Source organism: Chelonoidis abingdonii, chromosome 9, assembly GCF_003597395.2.
Source record: "Chelonoidis abingdonii isolate Lonesome George chromosome 9, CheloAbing_2.0, whole genome shotgun sequence".
In the NCBI taxonomy this organism is placed as follows: domain Eukaryota; kingdom Metazoa; phylum Chordata; order Testudines; family Testudinidae; genus Chelonoidis; species Chelonoidis abingdonii.
Window position 1 is genome coordinate 57,398,488 of NC_133777.1, and position 19,896 is coordinate 57,418,383.

At 38.7% G+C, this 19,896-nt stretch overlaps 1 protein-coding gene across 1 annotated transcript in view; it reads left to right on the forward strand.

Moving 5' to 3' along the window:
- The window catches only part of THSD4 (thrombospondin type 1 domain containing 4), a 610,875-nt gene that overhangs the window by 189,753 nt on the left and 401,226 nt on the right, over positions 1 to 19,896 (forward strand). The window contains exon 4 of the mRNA XM_075069580.1: positions 6,333 to 6,469. Coding sequence (XP_074925681.1) covers positions 6,333 to 6,469 — 137 coding nt within the window. The remainder of the gene's footprint in view (positions 1 to 6,332; positions 6,470 to 19,896) is intronic.

Consider the following 19,896-nt stretch of genomic DNA (forward strand, 5'->3'; position numbering starts at 1 on the left):
GCCACGGTTCGCTGCTCCAGGCCAATGAGAGCTGCTGGAAGCAGTGGCCAGTATGTCCCTCGGCCCGCACCACTTCCAGCAGTTCCCATTGGCTTGAAGCAGTGAACCATGGCCAGTGGGAGCCACAATAGACCAAACCTGTGGACGCGGCAGGTAAATAAACCGGCCCAGCCCGCCTTTGAAGAATGATTAGCAATCTGTGTGTAATGACCTATCTTAACCCACTTCTTCATGGGTAGGCATCCACAACATGAGAGTAGGAAAGGAATAGGTTCCCTAATAGTTTTCTCTCTGTTCGCTGGAATCCTAGTTGGCATTAATTGAATCCTTTGTTGCCAGTAACAGCAGAGAAGCAAAGGATTGAATGGACAGGGAAATGAAAAATCTCAGCCGTTCAAGTGGATTCTACAGTTTAGGGATATTGGTAGGCCAGTGTGAAATAAGCTTGCTTGGCACTAAACCTGCTGTGGATACATTAACATCTTCATGGGCTAGAGCTGTCACCCTGGCATCTTTCATGGGCACCAAATTCACTTTTTTAAACAACATACATAAATATGTTTCTTCCAAAAAAAATTATACTCTTTACAGTACAGTTCATCTCAGCACAGGTCTCCTGGGAACTGTACTTCTGCAGGTTGGGGTCAACTCCAGTGAAGTGCTCACCTGAGTTGCTGAATGCCCTCAATTTCCATATAGATGAGGAGGCTCTCAGCACCTTTGCAAGATCAGTCCTTCACACAGAAATAGTCTGCTAAGTGTTTAGTTTAATGCCATATAACATTTAGCTTTTTAAAGAATGTTAAATGTTACTGGATTTGCAAAACAAAAAAATTTCCTCACTTTAGTGGTCTCCCCCACCCCCAATTTATAGGCTTAATGAACTCAAGTGCTTTAAGAGCCCTTGCAGATTTTTTCCATCATTAATTTAATGCTGTGAAGTGAAAGCTATAAATCAGGGTTTCTCAAACTATATATGGTAGTCACACAAATGGGACTTCATCTCACCAAATAAATTGAGAGTAACTCAGAGGATCTAATAACAAAAAAAGTAAATGAATTAAAACTACCTTTTAACAATTCGTCAGAATGCGAACCAGCCCCTGGGAGCTCCTGTCCCATAGAGAAAGGAACTCTGTTATCTCGTATATGGTCATATTGTCTTTTCATCTTAAATTCAGAACCTGTCTATGTCATTACAGCTTCCTACCCTGCGTTGTGGCCCAAGAGAAATGCAGCAGGGCTTGTGTTGGATTTACAACTGGCTTGTTCTCAAAAGGGCAGTTAAATATGTATCAAGAACAGCATGTGTCACAAACTCTTCCATAAGAGTCCAAAAACTTTACCAAAATGATATGTGCTGCCCTTCTCTTTCTTCCCCATGCCCCTGCTCTGCCTGGAGAGTAGAAAATTGAGCACTTTAAAACAGAATAGGAAGTTCAAGTACTTTGCCGATCAGGTGTGATTTGTTTTTTGAGGCAGCCCTCGGGGAATGTTGCAGTGGATGAAGCCCATAGGCCCCAATCTAGCTAAGCACATAACAGGGCCATAATATCCAGACATCCTAGTGGTGGTTGTAATATGCATTATTTAAAAGTAATGTATTCCTTATAGAAGGTGCTGAAGTCCTGTGTTTAGCCACAGACTAATAAGGAAGAAGCATGGAAAACTTGCTTCATCTGGCCCTCAAGCATATCTCACAACTTGGCTACCCTCACACTTTACAGCGCTGCAACGTTCGCGCTCAGGGGTGTGAAAAAACACCCCCCTGAGCGCTGCAAGATGCAGCGCTGTAAAGTGTCAGTATAATCAGGGTGGCAGCGCTGGGAGTGCGGCTCCCAGCGCTGCACGCTACAGCCGTAAAGGATGTGGTTTACGTGCAACGCTGGGAGAGCTCTCTCCCAGCGCTGCCACTCTGACCACGCTCGCACTTCAAAGCGCTGCCATGGCAGCGCTCTGAAATGCCAAGTGTAGCAATACCCTCAGCCACATTTTTGAGAATCTACTAGTAGGAATAACAGGGTCATCCAGAGGTATCAGTAATGCAAGTGCCAGTTGCAATATGGACAGTTGGACTGAACTAAGATCATTAACTCAATACATGCAGGCCACTGAACAGCCATGAAATGGTGATGACTTTGTCACTTTCACCTAAGGGTAGATTTGAACTGGTGACTTAAAGATGAAAGACTTTTTAGCTTATTTCTAAATCCATGAGCCATCCATTTCCTACAGGAATTGTGTATTTAATCTGCTGTGTGAGCATTATGAGCAATTCACCCCATTATAACACTATAGCTTTAAAAGTATGGTGGATAGATTCTCTTTCATTTAAACGACATCAACTTTGGTCCATATGTTTTTCATCTATATATAGCAGAATGAATACTCTCTTCTTCCCATTTCTTTGCCACTGAACTTGGGGATAAATGAATATACATTATGACCATGGAGACTTCTTGCTCTCTTGTTGAGAAGGCCAGATGACACCCTCGGAGTATTTCCCATGCTTTGAAATCAATTCTTATTTAAGGATTATTGTATTTTGATATCTGGAGAGCCTGATCCCTGACATTAAGGTGGTACAGTAGCTTACTGAAAGTAGTTGTAATAAAACACTTTATGTTGGTTACATTTGCAAGAAAGGAAATATTGATATCTGGAGGATTGTTTTAAAGAAGTGTCCACAGACATTTTCTTTCTGCCAAAAAGAAGTTTTCTAGAGACAGGGGTTTATGCTGATAGACAGGAATTCATATGACTGTTTTAGAAAGAATTTAGAATACGAGGCTAAGCTGAACACTTGTAATTAACAAGCAAAAATTTAGGGCATATAATACCGAATGTAATAGGACAGTCTGCTGCACTGCTCAGCTATTCTTCAGTACTTGAACTGCTGATGTTTGATCATGAAGGGAAAAACATACTATATGGAAATGTTTCTGTTGCTGGTATGGCACCAACAGTGTGCCAAGTGCCTTTGCAGACTGGAAGAACACATGGTCTTGCACTGAAGGATTTACAATCTAGAAAGACCACTTACAGATGAAGGCTAGGTGATGGACTGGGATGCAATAAAAGCCTGGGGTCTAGGTTTTAAGTGGGGAGGGGTGGGTGGATGACCAGCTTTGTGCCCTCAAAGACCTCAGGAAATCAAGCAAAAGATAAGAGATGGGGAACTGATTCCAGGGATGACTGCTAATGCCGAATCTATACTGTCACAGGGGCTGTGGTGGGCTACCCAGGATCACTGTGAAGACACAAAGCTTCTTCATGGAAGTCCTTGTGTCTCTAGTGATCCACTCTCTTTGGAAGCTAGAGCCGCTGTTTATTTTGTTTGTGTTGACAACCGATTCACACCTACCTCAATGGAAGAATTTGGAGAAAACTCCCTCAGGTCCCAATGGGCAGCTTGGTCCTGGGTAGTTCAGCTATAATGTTTAGAAAATGTCTTGTTAGTTGCACAATTTTTTGCGTGGATTTTTTTAAACAAATATTTTTGTTCATGCATAGTGTTAAGAGTTCATAGAATTATAGAATATCAGGGTTGGAAGGGACCTCAGGAGGTCATCTAGTCCAACCCTTTGCTCAAAGCAGGACCAATCCCCAACTAAATCATCCCAGCCAGAGTTTTGTCAAGCCTGACCTTAAAAACCTCTAAGGAAGAAGATTCCACCACCTCCCTAGGTAACCCATTCCAGTGCTTCACCACTCTCCTAGTGAAAAAGTTTTTCCTAATATCTAACTAAACCCTCCCCCACTGCAACTTGAGACCATTACTCCTTGTCTGTCATCTTGCGTACCACTGAGAACAGTCTAGATCCATCTCTTTGGGAACCCTTTTTAGGTAGTTGAAAAAGCTATCAAATCCCCCCTCATTCTTCTCTTCTACAGATAAACAGTCCCAGTCCCTCAGCCTCTCCTCATAAGTCATGTTCCCAGCTCTCAATCATTTTTGTTGCCCACCCTTTCTGGACTGTTCCAGTTTTTCCATATCCTTCTTGAGTGTGGGGCCCAAAACTGGACACCAGTACTCCAGATGAAGCACACCAGGTCGTAATAGAGGGAATGGTTACATCCCTTCCATTTGCAGTGCCTACTTATAGAGCTCAAAAGCTGTAGCCTTCTTTGCAACAAGTGCACTTGGTGACTCATTATCCAGCCTCTTCTAAGCTGCCTTGGCCATTCGCGTCCCTAGTCTGCTAGGAATACATGGGATTCATCAGTCCCAATGCAGGGACTCTGAACTTTTTCCTTGTTGAACCTCATCAGATTTCTTTTGGCCCCCCCCAAAAAATCCCCTTTTCTAAATTGTCTAGGTCTCTCTGTATCCCATCCACCCTCCAGTGTATCTACCACTCCTCACATTTAGTATTATCTGCAACCTTGCTGAGGGTGCCAGTCCACAACCATCCTCTAGGTCATTAGAGATATTGAAACAAAACTGGCCCCAGGGACCGCCCCTGGGGCACTCTTGCTTCGATACCGGGAATTAAGAGGGATGAGGATGGGATTGATATATCAAATTTCTTCTCTGTATCCTTTTATTATCAGCACACCCACAGATGTTCTGCTGTATATTGAACCTTACTAGTTCATGTCTCTCATTTGTATGTACAGAATTGCCATCAGCCTTAATATAACTGTTGTGCCTTCCCACGGACGTCCCAAAAAAAATAATCCCCTACCAGACCCCAACTGTAATGGTGACAACTCTTCCTGCTTTCATTTCCCAATAGCCAGTTTGCTCTGCAAATATGTTATTAGTTTGCAGCTTTTATTTGTTAATATCTGACCTAGTTACGACTTTCCAACAGAATCAAAAACATACAAAAATATTGGTCATTTAAAACCTACTCGAACAATTGACAGTGTCCTAACTCTTCAACGGGAACTTCACCTTTGCTGTAATAATAAATAAACTGACTTGTTTTGGATTGAGCAGAGAAACTCAATGTGGACCTGAAGCTTCATCATAGCCGGTTTTCTCTGGCCATCAATAGTGGATTGAATTTCAGCTTTCAGGCCCACGTCTATACGATGCGCCTATCGTACGCGTTACAATCGAAGCTCGGGACTATACGCCGTTCTCATCTAGACGCGATTATACGATCCCTGAGCGCGCTTACTTCTTCGGAACTCCACCAATATACAATCGCTAGTTCCGGAATTGACATGGCGAGCCGCGCACATCGATCCCACGCGGTGAAGACGGGTGAGTAGATCGATTTTAGATAATTGATTTCAGCTACGCTATTCTCGTAGCTGAAATTGCGTATCTAAAATCGATTTTCGCGCGTCCTGTAGACCTGGCCTCAGAGACAGCTACTAAGAATGATCTGTTACTGATCCTGAGCAATTGACTTCCAGGCACTTTCTTCTTTAGATGTGATTTAAGGCGGAATCTGCGCTTTCTCCCTTTTTTTTTTCTTTTTCTTCATCATCATCCATCTCTGGGACTTTAGAATCACAGATGAGCCTCTGAAGGGTGCCTATAAGCTGTGGCCCAATTGTACTGGAGTATATTCTGATGGGCTCAGATTTGAGGATGTATTTCCTCAGTTTTGATTTAAGCTCTGGTTTAGGCTCCAATCCAGCAAAACACTTCATGCACATGAATTGAACATGGAACTACTCATGCGCTTAAAGTTAAGCATGTACATAAGTGTTTTGCTGTGTCATGGTCTTAGTGGTGTCAGGATCTTAGAGGAGAGTTTTGTTCAACCAAAATATCCAATTTTTAGTTTTTCATTCTACACTGACGTTTCTTCGTTAGGGCCCATTGTTGTTATTGTTGTTTTAGTTATTTAATTTTATATCTCACAAGTTTCACTGACTGACAAAAGGGAAGACACAGTCTCTGCTCTGAAGGACTTCTAATCCGAAGAGAAATCATGTAGACAAAGGAATAGGAGCAGGCAAGGAAAGCAACAATCACTACCAGGTGACAGAGCTATGAAGTTAGGCATTTATCATGTTAGTTGTATAATATGTGTGTGTTCCTCTCTTTCTGGGTCTCTCTCTCTCTCAGCTACAGTATTACATTCAAACTACTTGGAGTGAAGGCCAGGGGTTTATAAGGCTGGTGTTTGGAAAAGCTATTCTGTTGTTTTAAAAAATCTTCTGTAGAATTCTCCAAAATCTTGAGGTTAAAAATGATATTTTCCTATCCAATATTTGTTTGATATAGATAGGAAATTTATAGACTACTTGCCTACTTGGTTTTTATCCTCTCCAAATCAGGGGGAAGGTCTCAGTTTAATATTTAATTTCTTTTTTAAACCACATCTGTAGACTTGGTAGCAGGAACTTATGCCTTTTTCTTTCTTTAGTGAAGGGAAGTCAGAAGTGTGAACTGAACTGCCGAGCAATAGGCTACCGGTTCTATGTGAGACAAGCTGAAAAAGTAATAGACGGCACGCCATGTGATCAAAATGGAACTTCAGTCTGTGTGTCTGGACAATGCAAGGTAAGTCCAGCATCTTAATATGTGAACTTTAGCAATTCATCTTGGGGAGTCTCTCGTGTTATGCAAGTTCTAATAATAATTGAGGCAATCTGATTTGTGAAAGTTTGGTGTCGTGTTAACTTTACATGTATATTTTTTCATAGATAGGAAAAATATGTACCCTTATCATACTTTAATTATATGTAAACCTGTAAAAATAGAGACTGAGAGAATTTTGAAAGGTTGTGTGGAAGTTTCTGACCAGAATTAAGATGGCTTTCAGTGAACTTCAGTGAATATTTAGCTTCTTGCAAAAGAGGTGTTTATCCCTATGTCAAATTAAACTCCCCAGTAATTTTTAAGCTAAACAATGGAAGTAAAAATAAATAGTAAGAAAGCAACTTCGCTTTAGCTTTGGAATGTAGATATCTCTCTTCTTTCTCAGCTGAAACAGATGGTAAGACTTAGTGGTTCACTTTTATTCAATTAAAAGTTAAAGTACATGTGATTTAACAAACAACACTGTAATTTTTCCCATCAGCCCATATGCGCAGTTAAGAGATGCAAATTATTCTCTTTATTGGTTATCTACTGTTCTGTTGATAGAACATAAATTATTGTATGTTGGATATACCGTCATTTCTTTGGAGTCCAAATGAGGTACCCTGTTGACTTTACACAATCTGCTATATGGATTCTCATCATAAACGGTAAATGTCCTGCAGCTTCTGTGAGATGATAGATAGCACTCTTATGCAAAATGTGATGTTTATGTTTATTTAAAACCTCTGATGCAATAAGATAAGAAAAATGTGTAAAAAGCTCTTATCTGTTGAATTTGCAAAAGAGAGCTTGTTTTTCGAGTCTCTGGTATGTGAGAAGGGGGTTTAGAAAAGAAACCTAATAATTGCAAAGAAGTGACATTCAATGTTTGACATTTCCAGTATCAGTAGGCAGAAGAAACATTGGAAAGTTTTAACAGGTGGGGTGAAATGTGACGTATGAATCCAAATATGAAAAAGGACAAATTTAGTTGTTGCTTTGCCAGAAGAAATCTCATATAAATTAGAACCCTTTTCTATTCCTCCTACTCGTACACATCTGGACAATGCCATGCATATGTTTATATTTGTATTTTTAGTAGTACAGGCAGTCTTAGATTTGAGTTTTCTTTGTAGATGATAGATATGTGTGAAGTTGCTTATCAGTAAAAGTCCCTTGATCTAAAACTGATTCATAAGGAGACAGAATTTTTTTAAAATTACAATTCTGATCGGTGGCCAATAGCGGAATTGAGATATGGACTTTTTATTGAACCAGCAGTCCTGTTTTCCTGATGCTTTCTGCAAATACGAAATATAGGATGATGTGTCTATAATTGGAAGTCTACGGTAAAAAGGAATGATGGCTTCTCAAGAGCCTAATGAGAAATATTGTTCAGAATTTTGCCATCATGAAGTTCATTTGCAGTTTGTTAATTTCCAAACCTCTGGATGAGATGTCAAAAACCTCATACGTGTTCCAAATCAATTGTGTGAATATGAAATGGATACTACCTGGGATTCTTGTGCTTTGTTACTTACTATTATGCTGGTCACGTCTGTATTTATTTTTAAAGCTCCTTATTTCAGTAATGTTCAATGAATTGGCATAGCATATCATTCCCAAAAGAACTTAAATGAAACCAATTCTGCCCACTTCTATAGGTGCTAAAGGCCCTAAAAGCACTCTACACCTCTATACTCTGTGTTGGTTCTCTCCACATCAGAGTAGAGTGAGAAGGTAAGATAAGCTAAGGACATGAATAATGTCTCCAAGTGGGCAGGAGAAGGGGCTCAATTGTTTGCAGGTACAATTTAGGTTATTTAGACATTAATGTACTTGATTCATAGGGACAGTCAGGCACTTGGACACTAAAATTATCCATATCGTGTATGCACAAATGTGTAGCTTCAGTAAAGATTTCCTATTATGGGTTAATAAATCTAATGCATTCAACAGTGTAATTGTAATCACTGCAATGTGTAACATTTCTACTTGGACAGAAAAAAATCTTCTTTCCTAGATTTAATATGTGGTGTTAGTGTATCAAAAGGGCAGAATATGTTCTGCTTGCTAGATTACATCAAATAAGTTAAATGTTTTTACTTAATGTTGAATCCTTCCTTTGTGGTTTTAAATCAGAACTGTAACATTATAGGATCTTTAAAAAAAAAAAAAAGACAGGGAAATCTGTCATGCAGGTATTTAGAAGTTGACACAATAATTAGTTTATCATGTATGTGTGAATTAAAGTGACTTAAAAACACTTATACTTGATAAACTCTAACAGCTCCTATCATGTTAGTATGTACACAGGAATTATTAAGTTGATACAGCAATTTGCATTTCCATAGTGCTTTCCATTTATGGAACTCAATTTTTGATTAATACTCAATGTATGATGTTGTGTATATGCATCCTTAGCTCAGTTTGTGTGTGCATTTACGGTATTTGGCTTAAATTGGGCCTGCTTTTCTGCACTCTGCATGTGCATTTGGAGATATGGTTACAGCTTGTTTGGTTTGAAGAAAAATTAAATTTTAAAACCCATTTAATTATTGGATAAATGTGACTTCTCCCCTTTTGAAATTGTGCATAATGCTGTTCTTGTATGGAAAAGTTTTCATACCAAGTTCTACATAAGAGAAGCACTAGAAAGAGGATAAGTATTTAGAAATTTGGTCACTCTTTTTAGTGTATTCAGAGGAGGGTACGCTCCCCAGCAAGCAAGCCAGAAACTTTAACCAGGTTCTTTGAATATTAAACTGATCCTGAAAATGCAAGTTTCAGAAAAGAGAACCTATTTTAAACTATTCCTAGTTTAACTATACTCACTAATGAAATCCCTCTTTTTTTCTTGTTACTTTCTTCAGACTTCTGGGATTATTCTGTCTGCTCCTGGAGTTTTGTCCATACTTTAATTTCTTGACCACGTGTTCTGACATGATTCTGATTCCCTTCAGAATTCCTTCTTCCTTCTTTGGTAAATGCATTTCTTAGCCTCATCTGCTTGGACCTTCTTTTGCAAACACTGTGAGGTCAGTAACTCAATACTGGCTGTTAGTCTTCTTTTACCAGCATGGTAACATGAGTTGTTTGCATAATTATTATATGATGGGGTAGTTTATAGTTACCGTTATTTTCAGTGAAACTACTGTATACTGCACAGTACTTGCTACAAAATCTTGTGCAGTTTTGCTGTAACTACGGGATGTTAATAACTCATGTCATAACTGATCACATGTATCAGCTTAATTTGGTGTGCAATTATCTCATTATTCTCCATTTCACTAGTTAAAAAGCTTAGATTGTATAACTTGCATTTCTTTTCTGCTTGATGTTTTCTACTTTGGTACATCTTTCTTACTTTTCACTATTTTTGCACCGTCTTATTCCACCCTTTTTTTGTTGTTGTTCTTGTTTTTTATCCGAATGATTTTGTTGCTAGTTGCAGTAATGATAAGTGAACCTCAAAAAGTCAGGGTTCTCACCTGCTCTGTCCTAATCACTTGGGCCTGCAAAATTGAGTAAGATTTCTCATGAGAACAGGCTTTTGATGCAACCTTTCTGGCACTCCTTGTTAAGACAGAAATACTACAAGCTCAGTTTTTCATGTAGTATTTTTTCACTTCTTGTCTGTGGTTCTGGATGGGAAGATGAAGATGCATAAAATTAAAAAAGTTTTGGTTCAGGTTCTCATAGCACTCTTTAACCCTTTTACTAGGCTGGTGGATGGTAAGGTCCAAGCCATTGGTCAGCTGAGGGACCTGGATGGAAACAAAGTGGACCTGGTGAAAGCCCTGGAGAATTGATTTGAATAAGCATGGATTTGCCTGCACTGTACATTTTATCTGCCGGGTAGTCCCAGACATCTATATATAATAAATTTGTGGCCTGATTAAAACCCATAACAAGTCTCCTGTCCTCCTTGCGGTAAACCCAGACAATGTCTTGGGTCAATGCATTAAAAATAACATTTGTAGGATCTTGCCCTTTCCTTATTGAGTAAGCAAACAAGTCAAGCTTGTCTAGTATTAGTGTAATATTCCTAGCCATAGCAGTGAAGGAATAGGTGGGAACAAACCCTTGCTATCACATTACCTGTCATGGGTACTCCAGATATGACCCAACAAGCATTGGTGCCCTGAGGAGCTGGATATTTTCAGCACAAGATTAAAGCTTTGGTCTTCAAACAAAAGCTGGTTGCATTATAGGAAACTGCTTCTGAATGGAGCTGAAAGGTACAAAGAAATCTTGCCAGTAAAACTGCACAGTTGAATGGGATCCTTAGGGATCATGACTGTATTTGATGGCACATACCACCCTTTGGGTGGATGGTATATGTCAGGGTTTTGATAATGGGATGCAAATTGTCAAATTCAGAACTGCACTGAGCCAGCTGACTAGAAAAGCCTTCAGAGAGTGAATAATTAGCTTCTTTATGGAACTGTGGCAAAAATCATTTTTCATTTGTAGTTCTGGCACACAGTGGGCCAGATTCTGCCGTTGGATAGGTGAAGAGGGCTCCCACTGGAATCAAGTGGAAACATGTGCAACCTAATATTCACTAATATTGGCATAATTCACCCCAATGTCTTGGTACAACATAGTTACTAATTTAGGATTGGATTCGTCCACCTTATTATCCATGAAATAACAGACTAAGATAGTACTCAACATGAATAATGGAGGCAGAGTCTGGCTCTTAGCCTCTTTGCAATTGGAATTAGTGAACAAAAACCCTAACACAAGACGCAAGCAGGCTTGTGTCAGATGAACAGCAGTATGGAGGTAAGTTTCACTGCATTCTATCTTGAGATGAGCCATTTCAGCTTGACTTCTAATAGTAAGATGGGAGAGTAACTAGAGCAGTTTGTTTCCTGATGTTGACAGCAGGAGGAATGTATTAAATTACATTTTTTATTGGGTCAGTCACTTTAACCACAGGTTACTGAAAGGCAGTTATTCAAAAACTTGCCCTTAGTTTTAAGAAAGATCTTATGAGGGTGAAGAGGAAAGGACTTAAAAACAAATAAAACCCAGGAAGCTGGAAACTGATCTTTAATTTTGACAGCTTTCTCTTTGACTTTACTGTTTCCCATTGGAAATGTTCCTCCTTTAAAGTCAAACAAAAAGGTTCACAGGTTTTTAAAGTTTAACTAACAGTCTTGGAAAGATTTGAGGATAACTTCTGCTCCTACTTACACCATTGTAAATCTGGAATAACTCCCTTGACCTCAGTGTGTTCCTCCAAAATGATTATGCATTGTTATCAGCTGCTGACAAGCAAGAGATTACAGTGATTAAAACAAATATTTGCACATCCAAGTTTTCAGGGGATAAACAGTTCATACTGTACCTCATGGCCTTTCCTTTTGCTAGCAAGGGAAATCATCAACACACTTCCTCATGTTCTAGTTCTGTTTTCTCCAACCATTCAAAACATATCTTTACAAGCAAAGTTCCAACTGGCAGAGTTCATGTTTCAATCCTGTGCCATGCATTAGATATGGATACTTGATTCATGGCTTCATTTAGAAGTGAAGATTTGCTTTAATTTTATTAAAAAAGAACAAACCCATCCATATGATCTTATTTGGTAACCTTCCCTCTATGTCCTTAATTTTGTTCCCCCCATCAGCTCTATATCTTTTTGCTTGGCTGTGCAGAAGGATCTCTATTTAATTGGGAAGCGATTCCTACATGTGTATTATCAAGAATATAGGAGAGGGGTAGCTGTAATATAATTTATGTCTATTATACGATCCTCTGCTTGCTTGCTTTATAGTTATCAATTTGCTTGCTAAACAAGAAGTAGAGGATAATTTCCTTCATTCCTAGATGGTTTTGCACATTGGCAGGAACCAAAGCTCATGGCTTCAGATAATCCAAACGCTGGTAATTAACAAATAATACAGTGTCGATTCTTTGAAGTTTTACCCCTGCCATGTTCTGATCAACAGGCTGGCTGGTAGCTCCAAAGTGGGGCCAGGGAAAATCCAATCAGGGAAGATGAAACATTGAACTTTGGGGGATTTAAAAACCTCGGCCCTAAAGCTGAAGAGACAGAAGAAGGCATTGATTGCTGGTCTTGAAGATTGACCTTTCAGTGCCAGAAACAGGGGTGTCTGTGATAAGTTAGATCTACCTAAGCTTTAGGTAAGGCATATGTGGCTGTCTTATGGTTAAAATCTTTTTGTCTGAATGCTTTGTGTCTATGGATAAATAAATAATACTTTGTTTTGGTGAAGCTATTCTAAATTGTTGCATTTACTGGTCACAGCTCCCATAGGGATGTCTCTTGCAAATGCCAAACCAAACCCAGTTGAGCCATATCAGGACTCATGGTTGGTGAACAGGGGTGTTGTAGCCAGTGGACTTGTGCTGTGAGTGGGAGAATTGCAGGATTCCACCCTAAGAGTAATAGTGGTGCAGGACCTATCACTTAAAAGGTTGTATTCATTATAATGATAATTCAGTTATGCTTTTTGTGCACAAAGAGCAACCTTATAATTTCAGTTTGAATGACTTCAATTTTAAATTAAAGGGAAACTAAAATCAAAACCAAGAAAAAAAAAAAGTAAAGTATCCTTGAGACAGCATAGTATGTGTATCTACTCCTATCTTTGGCTGAACTAAACACACAATAGTAGCTGCATCCAATAGTCTCCTAGAAATGTAAAAAGGGATGATACATAGGAGACAAAAGCATTAGTTACACTGCTATTTGCAGCACAATGAATGCTAGAATATTAACATAATCTGTGTGAGAGGTGCCGTGGTAAAGGTAATACATTTATCCTCTCATGTTGCGGAACAATGAATCTTCCATGGGGTTAAAGAGTGGTGCGAATAGAAACTACAGAGTATCTCATTAAGTTTTCCTCAGCTAGAAATATGGCACATATCACTTCCATCATTGTGCAAGTAGCTGAAGGTGCTATTCATGAAATATTCATCCTAGTACTGGTGAGTAGTGACATTGGTAGTGGAGATTATATGGGTTTTTTGTTGGTGGTGGTTTTTTAACTTTTAATTTCTAGACCATCCCTTGACAATCAGATCTAGGATCAGTAATGAGCAAGTTTATGTGAACATAGTTAAACAAATTCACATGTTTATGGGAAATTGAGCAATGTGGTTTTAGCTTTATTTAATACCCCATGGAAATTTTGGAGAAAAGAGTAAATTTGAATTCTGCATTTACTGGGCTGGGTGAAAGCCAACTCAGCATCCTTGTATACTTAAGATATTTGAATAAACTATATTTTTAGGGTCAAATTTTTTTATAGTTTTGCACTGAGAGTTTTGGTTAATGTATTTTATTTATTTAAATAAAGTATAAGGCTTTCATCACTCAAAAGGCATCTGGGTAATGTCTATAAAATACCAAAGTTTAAAAACCATAATGTTGACCCAGTGGTCCAGATATATAGACTTCCAGCACCAGTTTGCTTTCATGTGTACAGAGGGGTTGATGGAAATAGGGAAAATAAAATGGGGAGGAATGAAATAATCCAAACGTATCACCTAATGCTGAAATTTCTGCAGTTTGCCTTCAGTGTTTATAGCATCTTTCTGTCGCCCATGACCATAACGCTACATGTGTGCTGCTCAGAAAAAGCTTTGAGTAAATTTTAAGAGGGGGAAGCATTTAACTACTGTTTGATAGCATTTTTGTTTGATGGTCTCAACACACATTCTCAAAAGGAAATTAAATACAGTTAACCAAGAGGTTACTATTTTTTCATAAATCTGGCATTTGGAAAACTATGACGGGAACTGCAGATGCTCAGCACCACCCAGAATCAGGCTGTGTGGCATTAGCACTGGGTAAAGAGGGTTTAGGGTGTTTTTTGCCACTTCTGAATCTTTCAGACATTTCCTGCCTGGCTGTGTTGTACTGCCTGATGAAATGAGGGGGATTGCACATAGAACTCCTATTACAGTGTAAGAATTCACAAGCATAAATCACTTGTGCAGAAAATGGAGTCTGGTCTAAATGGGCCAGGTCCACAGCTGGTGCAAATCAGTGTGATTTCACTGACGTCAGTGAAGCAATGCCATATTTACAGCAGTTTAAGATATGGTTCCTAATCTTTATATTAGCTCTCATTTTTTTTTCAGTGAAGATAAATACCACAAAGAATAGATGTCATTAAAGTAATAGTGGGACTGGAAATACCTTTAGATTTTCTGTAAATACTCTTAAATTGTGTAAAGTTACACAAACAAAAAATCCCTCCTCTTCAGTTGATGACTTGTATCTGATGTGTCACAGTTTACTGGGTGCCTTTTAATGCAGTAGGATGTGGTATTTTAGTAAAAGCAAACTTCGTAGATACATGCAGCATTCTCAGTTTGCTGTCTGAAACTGAACTGCTAGTGTGATCTGTCTTGGATAGATTCTTCAGAACCTGTCTATTTTTAATTGTTTCAAAGCCCCGATTTGATATTTGAAGGGGATCTTTCAAGGATATTATATTATATTCCCCTAATCTTAGTATACAGTGTCACCTAGTGTTTATTACAGGTACTGTAGTTACCATATCCCACCTGCCCAGGGCCGGCTCCAGGGTTTTTGCTGCCCCAAGTAGCAAACAAAACAAAACAAAACAAAATAAAAAAGCTGCGGTCGCTCTACTGCCACCGCTCCAGTTTTCGGTGGCTGGTCCTTCCCTCCAACAGGGAGTGAGGGACCTTCCACTGAAGAGCTGACGTGCCGCCCGTCTCCCTTGGCCGCCCCAAGCACCCGCTTGCTGGGCTGGTGCCTGGAGCCAGCCCTGCACCTGCCCCATTTACAGCTCAGTTCTGCTGCCCCTGAAGTCAGTTAAAAACTCCCATTGATTTCCCTGATTGCAGGATGAGGTTCGTGGTAGAGTGACACTATATGGGTGAAATCCTGGCTCCATTGACATCAGTGACAGTGGGATTTCACCTTCTGTGTTGAAACAAAATTGGTGTACGATATTGTAACTGACATATCAGATGAGCTGTCTCTCCTTTCCTGCCTTGCCTCTTGAGAATAATGTACCTCTTCTTGTGATGAGAAATTTTAAACAATGCAGTCTCAGTCATGAGCCATTTCCCATTGTATTTGAAATTATTGAGGGAGCCAAGTTTTACCTGACTTAATTGTCTCACACCTTAGGGAGTTCTTGTCAAAGTAACTTCTGTACAAGCGAATCTTTAAGGCAGGAAATATTGCCTGTCTGCTTGGTTTGTGGGTTTTGTTTTTTACATATTTGGAAACACCTTGTGCTTTTTAAAAACTCTGTAAATATCAATAGTATGAGTCTCCATTGATTGTAGAATGAACACTTTGATACATCACAGGAATGAAGTAAATTAAGGAACCAGTAGATTTGTGTCTTTTGTGCTAAAGAGGGGCTATTTTTCTGAAAGAAGTATCCCCCCTCTTTCTCTCTGACCCTGCACACACATGCACAGAGTTCTGTTTGGGAAAATGTCTTTTAAAAATTTTAATGATTTTTGGAGTGGATGCTACTTGCATAGCTTGATTAACATGAAACAGCATATTCAATAACACATATATTTACTTTATTAAGCAAGTCTTATCCGTTATGATTTGCTTGGCAATTTTCCCCTTACCAACATATGAAATGATTCTCTTAATTTTGTCTGCAGATGCCAATGATTTTTTTTACAAGTAGGGATGGTCAAACTGGTTTGGATGAAATAAAAACTAACCTGGAGCCCTGTTGTGGCTAAATAGGTTGGTTTAAACTTTAAAAATATATTTTTTGTTACAAAAATATACCACACAACAGCTGTTAGTAGTATTGGGATCTGCTCACTCACAGACTACAATAAAATGTATCTCAAAATGATCAAGTTAATTGAGAATATGGTTATACAATGCAATTATTCCTAATTTGAACATTATTTTGTGCTGCTATGGATTTTATGGAAAAATAAGTTAGAAAAATGGCTGAATACACTGTCTGAAGAGCCAGTTTACATGGTCTGTATCACCATCTTCTGGACACTTTTTGTTTCTTTAGTATAACAAGAATAAATCCCTATTTCAAATAAAACAATCTGTTCTGATGACATCTGTGGTCTGTGTTTTGTGTTTGTTTGCTTCCTTTTTTCTCTTTGTAATAGTTGAAGCTAAATAGGGGAAAATGCATTCATAAACTTGAGTAAGAAAAAGGAATGGATTGTAAAGACAGCAAATTACAAATAGAGAGATGATGGTTCAATGTCAATGAAAATCATATTCCTATAGAGTAATACATTTCTTGCCAATTCAGGATTAAAAGTGTGCTACAGCCCAGATCAATGTTGATTTACTGAAATGCATTTAACATGGAGTTTTGTCTCCCAATATCTAGTCTATTGAAAATCCATTCGATTAGGTGAAACATCAGCTAGCTGCTCTTATTTAAAGGACCCCATGTAATCAGATAATCATGGGGCTGGGGGGGGGGTGGAGGAAGTAATACTTAGGCCACCAGTTGTTTTAAATTCTGTTGTGGACTCTTCACATCTCATTCCAATTAAGACAGAAATGATCATTTCAGAAGAGTGATGTGCAGGCTACATGATCTTGTACGTACGGGGACAAACTTGATCTAAGGCTTTTCCACCTTTAATATTTCCACCTTTAATATTTAATATTTTTTTAGCAGACTCCATATTTTCTATGGGAGGGGTGTGTGAAGAAGTTACATTTATTCAGCGAGACTTTCTTGTTCTGAAATCACTGTTGCCATTTTATGAGTGTCACGGTTACAGGGCTAGCTGCGGGTGTCAGGTCTCATACTTTTACTTCTCTGAGGTGTAATCCATATGGTTTATCTAACTCTTAGACTGGGCTCTGGGCTATAGTACCCCGTGGATCAATCATGCTACCCTAGCAATGGTCTGAAATCTGAGACCAGTGGTGAATTCAGTGACAAGGCAGCCTTCTTAAGCCAAAGTATTATTTAACTTTAACAGTAGAAATGTAGCATAACATGAGATGGAGGGAAAGATTTTAGAACAGTGTCTATATGCATGCCTGTGTTTTACCTAAAGCCCTACCATCCAGGCTGACCGAGGTGACCCGGCTGGCCTTGGCTCTTCAGACATGCCCAGCACCTTCTCTGTGTGTCACTCTCAGAACAGCATCAACTTCCTGACCTCTGGACAAAGTGTCTCTTTATAACTGCTTGAATTATTTTTGGTAGTGACCCAGCCACTCCCAGTCTTTATTCAGGCCTAATTTGATGCTGTCAAGTTTGCAAATTAATTCTAGTTCTGCAGTTTCTCGTTGAAGTCTGTTTTTGAAGTTTTTTGTTGAATGGCAACTTTAAAGTCTATTACTGAGTTTATTGTTGTTATAGTTTTCCCTCTGTTGATATTCACCCCTTCTTGTCAACCGTTGGGAATGGACCACATCCACCCTAACTGAATTGGTCTCATTAGCACTGATCCCCCACTTGGTAAGGCAACTCCTATCTTTTCATGTGCTGTATATTTATACCTGCCTCTGTATTTTTCACTCCATGCATCTGATAAAGTGGGTTATAGCCCACAAAAGCTTATGCCTAATAAATGTGTTAGTCTCTAAGGTGCCACAAGGACTCCTCATTGTTTTTTTGGGGAGGTAGTGTATCTCAATCTACTGTTTGTTTCCTGGTTGTTTTTTCCAACAGCCTAATGCTAAACTACACCATTGTATTCATGCAGTTAACATCCCAGTAGCCACACCACATATGGTATTAACAAATTATTACAGAGCTGCCTCACATCCATCACAATTTTTATGTGCTTCCTGGGCTGGACTCTGAATTCCAAGTTAAACCAGTCTCTTCACAAGGACTTTAGTCATTTAAAAATGACCCTGGAAAAAATAGGAAAGATTGTTAATATTTTTTTTCCGCCCACCCAAAAGCAGGAAGTACCAGAAATCTCCCAAGAACCAGTTTTATTATTTATTTATTGATATTGTGGGTTTTGTGTGTGCGTGCATAATTTGCAGCCTTTGAACAGGATACTGCCTGGTGAGTTTTGGGGAAGATCACCTTTTGGGTGGTCTTTTCATTAAACTTTGCTTCACTATTGTTGTTAGTTGTTGATATGGCAAATGCCAAATAGCTGTGCATTGCTAATACATGTACACCAAAATACAGGTCTGGAAATAGTTTGTCAATATAATCTTTAATATTTGTCTTTTTTGCTATATCTTGCCCTCAGGTGTCCTAAACCTCCATAAAAGTAAGTTTCAATGACTGAAATATCCCTGGATTAAGGACAAATCTGTTTTTCTCCAGCATCTCCTCTAGCCATAATGGTCATTTGATTCTAATGCCAGGAGACCCCTTTAGATTCACATCAATATCAGCCTTTTTTGTTTTTTTTTAAAGTCAGAAAGGTGAGCTTCAAAGACTTTTAAAAGTATGAAAGAAGAGTGTAAATGTAATTCTGAAGGGTTTTTAACCACTAAGGGAAGAAAATCTGAGGAAAGATTTATTTAAAGAATTTATAATACAGGCTATCACTTTGGTCTAATTTTTGTACTGTTAGTGGAAGTTTTGTATGTTAAATTCTAGACAATTTACAGTACTGTAGATATTACTCATGACGAATAAGTGGGAGAGGGCATGTGAACAGTGGAGCAACGAAGTTTTGAAAAGAGAAAAATAGTTATTCCAAAGCTGTAAATCAAATGACGAAGCAGTTGATTTTGCAGAGAAACTAGTAGCCACAAAGTGGCGCACTTTACAAGAGGACATCACATGAAGTCTGGACTGAAATAGAAATTATCTTTCTCCCCTGATGTTGCGCTAGACAGCAGTTAAAAGGCTCTTGTAAATTGTCTAAATTATATGAAGAAGCTATATCTTTTCTCTTCTCATTTTTGGTGTCTAATTTTCTCATTTGAGTGCTTGTTGATATTTCACCCTCCAGGTAACTTCTTGTAATATCTGAATTGGTGAATATCAAAGCAGTTCCATGATACAGTCAGTAAGTAGCTTTAATTTAGTAAAGAAAGGACCCTCAGTCAAGCTGTAGACATTTTATTTTACAACCTTTCAAAGATATAATTTATACTAAGGAAAGCACATATCAAATACTGAAATCCAAGCAAACTTTACAGGGTACAGATTCAGTCAGCCATATGAAATATGGTCCATTCTGCTGCAGCTCTAGCATACAAAAGTATGGTTAGGTAAGGAGCTCCCATGGTGACCTAGATGCCAGTGTCAAGTTAGCAAAACTATGGACCACGCTGTAAATATAAATTAGGAAATTCTAAAGATTATATATATAAATCGGAGCCAGAAAACATAACAGTAGGAACTGTGCAGTTTCCAGGTGTTAGGGCTTTTCTCATAACTCACAAGTGGTGGAAGGTAGACATTGGAAAGGTTAAGAGAGGTCATTCCCATGTGGGA